The sequence below is a fragment of the Propithecus coquereli genome, unplaced genomic scaffold (assembly GCF_000956105.1).
Source record: "Propithecus coquereli isolate 6110/MARCELLA unplaced genomic scaffold, Pcoq_1.0 Scaffold91, whole genome shotgun sequence".
In the NCBI taxonomy this organism is placed as follows: domain Eukaryota; kingdom Metazoa; phylum Chordata; class Mammalia; order Primates; family Indriidae; genus Propithecus; species Propithecus coquereli.
In genome coordinates this window covers 1,193,694-1,198,095 of record NW_012155396.1, presented here as the reverse complement: position 1 = coordinate 1,198,095, position 4,402 = coordinate 1,193,694, and the positions used below count along the sequence as shown (strand labels likewise).

General features: G+C 33.7%; 1 protein-coding gene across 1 annotated transcript in view; it reads left to right on the top strand.

Annotated features, from left to right (window-relative positions):
* Positions 1–2,637, top strand: part of LOC105826737 (chromosome unknown open reading frame, human C5orf28) — a 19,226-nt gene extending 16,589 nt beyond the window's left edge. Inside the window, exon 3 of the mRNA XM_012664758.1 lies at positions 2,302–2,637. Coding sequence (XP_012520212.1) covers positions 2,302–2,637 — 336 coding nt within the window. The remainder of the gene's footprint in view (positions 1–2,301) is intronic.
* The last annotated feature ends 1,765 nt before the right edge of the window (positions 2,638–4,402 follow it).

The window sequence follows — 4,402 nt, the reverse complement described above, 5'->3', positions numbered from 1 at the left end:
CTTTGCTTTTCTTTGTTTTGTTTTGTTTTGTTTTAAGTCTAATGCCAGTCTGATACTCTGGCCTTTGTAAGTTATTTGATCCTTTTGCTTGAAGGCCTTAAGGATTTTGCCTTTATGTTTAGGGTAATAGTTTTACTAAACTGTCCTGAAGTTTATCATTGAGTAAATTTTTTAATATGGGCTCTTTTAATACATAGATTCAGGTTTTTTGTTTTCAGAATTTTCTTGGCCTGTAGCTTTAAATTCCAATGCCATTTCATTCTTTTGTTTTTCTTCTTTATACATATGTTATTTCTGTTTTTGCCTGTCTTCCATTTCAACCATTTTCTCCCTGTTCAGCTTTTTTCCCATATCATTTTCATTCTTTTGGTTGGTTTTCTGCATGTTTTCGGTATGCCTCATTAAACTTTCACTTGACCTATTCACCTTTGGAAACGTTGTAGGATAGTCATTTATTAGATTGTTTTTGTCTTTTTTTCCTATACTGAGTTTAATGAACTGGTATTTCAACCTCATTTTTTTCATTTTTGAATTCTGATTTAAGATATTTTTTCATATTCCCATATGGTTGTTAGAAGATATTTAATTTAGTTTGGAGTCTGAGGATACAATTTTTATATGCTTTGTGTAGTTTTTTGTTTTGTTTTTTGCATTTGTTTGTAGGAACAGGATTCAAGAGCTGAGGTGTCTTTATTCTGTTTTCCTCCGATACTGGCTTTTTATAGATTTGGTTTGTTTTGTCACTTTATTTCATGATATTACATGAGTCCTTGTTCTAAAGTAGTCTTGGTTAAGATAGTGTTAGCGAAAGGAGTAATGATGAACTTAATATATTGTGGATATAGAATTTAAAAACAAAGGAGGAGACAAAAGTGGAATAATGCAGAAATGTTACATGCTCTGATGAAGTAGAAGTAAAACAACTTAAAATGTGGAGAAGAGAGGAAAGGAGGAGCATAGAATAAACTCTCTGATGTTCATTCAGTAGGCAGGTAAAGAATACTAGTTTGAGGATTGCATCTTTAAGATTCCTAATTTAATGATGGTCTGATTTGACAGTGTGACAAAGGTACAGTCTCTTTAATGTGATGGGAAGATTGTGTGTCCTCTTCTTTTTTGGACAGGAACCTAAATTTTTTCCTTTCTTCCCTCTTCTACTTCTTTCCGCTTTCACCACCCAATCTCTCCAAACGGTGCCTCTCCCTTCCTTTTTTTACCATCTTCTCCCCTAGAATCAAATGTCTTTCAAAGCCTTGAATCTTGCATGCTTTTAATTCTTTTCCCCGTAGTCAGTGCTCTGATCTACCAGAACGCTCTTCAGAATTTTCACGTTTACATTGAACTTTCTCTTTCTAGTGGTAATTTTAGATCAATCTTAGGTTTCCCCTCTTTTCAACACAGTTTTTCCTGGCTTGTGGTGGAAATATGAGAGAGAGAGCCCACTGATGGGTGTTTATTTTATTAATAATACTTACAGGTAATTTGAAGCTTGGACATTCTCTGACTTCTAGTTATTCTGAGAGTTTGGGGGTTTGTATAGTTTTATTTGCCATTCTCGTTTTATGTGTTTGGAGGATATGTGGAGAGATTTAGATTTAAACATTCATCACTATCTTCAGCTTTTTTGTTGTTGTCAGGGATGATCTAGCTGCAAGTTAGCCTTTAAAGTAGGTGGGGAAAAAAACCTTACTCATGAATCATTTAGAGGTTAAGCCTAAAATTTTTATTTGTTCAGATAGAGATTACATTTTTTTTGCAGTGTTTTAGAAACTTATTTAGAAACTTATTTAACTCAATTTCAGAATATTTATTTAAAATAATAAATCTTTCTAAATGTAAATAAATTCTGAAGGTATTTAGAGCTAGTAAAAAATGGTGACAAAAATATTTCCTCTTTTTAACCTTTATTAATTAAAACATATTTTATGTGGTTGTAAGATTTTTTTCAATGCTCTTAGAGGCCCCAGACAATTCTATAAAAATCTAAATTACATAAACCATACATTTAGGATATAAATTATGTTCATATTTTGACTTTTCTAAGCAAATAATGGGAAACTTTATAAAAAATTACCACATTCCTGAGACCTTGATTTTATTTTTAATGCAAAGGATATCCTCACGCTTTTATCTTCTTTGCTTTATACATAATTTTGATATATGTATTCTGAGGTGGTATAGAAAATGTTTCCCTTGTATGTCCAATAGACTCTGGAAAATATTTTAAAATCTGTAAAAGCATTTATAAAATTTTGTTTCACCAAGAAGGAAATGATACTAGCTACTACTTTGCCCCTTCAGGCTGCTTTGACGCTTCCACGAAGACCTTTCCTTCACTGTTCTACTGTGATACCCGTCGTGGTTCTGACGCTGAAATTTACTATGCACCTTTTCAAGCTCAAAGACTCATGGTGCTTTCTTCCCTGGATGTTGTTTATATCCTGGACTTCACACCATATCCGAGATGGGATTCGTCATGGCTTATGGATATGCCCATTTGGAAAAACTTCTCCTTTGCCTTTCTGGCTTTATGTAATAATCACATCATCTTTACCTCACATCTGTTCATTTGTCATGTATTTAACAGGGACCAGACAAATGATGTCTTCAAAACATGGAATTCATATTGACGTCTGAGGTTACCATATGGCTGTCTTGGAGAAGCAAATGGTTTAGATGATGCTAACTTAGGATAGCCAACATTAAACTGAATTTGAAAAAAATAGATATTTATATTGTTTAATTATTTAATATTATAATTCCCAAATCCTCTTCTTCAGAAGGCATGTAAAAATTTTTTAAAAATTATATTTGTTATAATTCTCTCTTCTATGACACTCTAGTGCAATATTAGAGTTTCATTTATTCCATGATATATTTTTATTGCTTCTTCTGTTTATTGATTTTTATTTTTTATTTCAGCATATTACAAGGGTACAAATGTTTAGGTTACATTGCTGCTTCTGTTTTTCTGGCTTTACTAGTAGTTCTTTTAGATTAACATCCAATTCATTTTCTGGAAGTACACCTTTAATTTAGTCCATTTCCTGATAAAAAACAGCTCAAATTTTAGGGTGACTAATTTGTGGAAAGTTAGTATTATATTTGGGTCCACATTTTCTTGAGATACTGAAACAGTGAGATAGCCAAAATAAATAATATCATGAATAAGATGTATGGTGAACACTAACATGTATTTATTTCATATATGTTGATCTTGACTGGAATATAATTTACCAAGTGTTTTGTGAGTTATGATTACTGGCAAAATCTGCTTCAGATATTATATTATCATTATAATATCCTTAAAAGACAGCAACTAACATTACATCTAGGTTATTATTTCAGAAATAAATTTAGGAAATAATTTTTTTAAGCTGCTTTTGAAAAAAGCAAGGAAATAATTATTAAAACATGTTGGCTATAGTAATATTTTGTTGAAATAGTATTTTTTAGTATCCTTAACCAAGAATTTCATATGTGTTTGTTTTGAAAAACATAACTCAATTTAACAAAATATTTGTTAAAAAATAACATTAACAAAATATTGGTGATTGAATCATAACCATAGCATTTGAATTCACACACAAAAAAGTAATGACCAGTAATGTCATTTCAAAAGTAAATTCCTGAATGTGCCATTATGTTTTTGTTGCTATCAGTCTGTTTGTATACCATTCTAAAATACTGTACTAATTAAATAATTTTTTTTTTTTTTTTTTTTGAGACAGAGTCTCACTCTTTTGCCCGGACTAGAGTGAGTGCCGTGGCGTCAGCCTAGCTCACAGCAACCTCACACTCCTGGGCTCAAGCGATCCTTCTGCCTCAGCCTCCCGAGTAGCTGGGACTACAGGCATGCGCCACCATGCCCGGCTAATTTTTTCTCTCTATATATTTTTAGTTGTCCAGATCATTTCTTTCTATTTTTAGTAGAGACAGGGGTCTCGCTCTTGCTCAGGCTGGTCTCGAACTCCTGATCTCGAGCGATCCACCCGCCTCGGCCTCCCAGAGTGCTAGGATTACAGGCATGAGCCACCGCACCCGGCCTAAATAATTTTTAAAAATCTGCCTGATACTGAGAGACAAAACATTTTTTCAAAATAAAGTAGTTCTAGGAACTTTGCCTTTTCCTTTGTTCTTTCAGGTTGATCTTCTTTTAAAATGATTGACCTTGGCCTGGCGCGGTGGCTCACGCCTGTAATCCTAGCTCTCTGGGAGGCCGAGGAGGGCGGATCGTTTGAGCTCAGGAGTTCGAGACCAGCCTGAGCAAGAGCGAGACCCCGTCTCTACTAAAAATAGAAAGAAATTAATCGGACAACTAAAATATATAGAAAAAATTAGCTGGGCATGGTGGCGCATGCCTGTAGTCCCAGCTACTTGGGAGGCTGAGGCAGGAGGATCG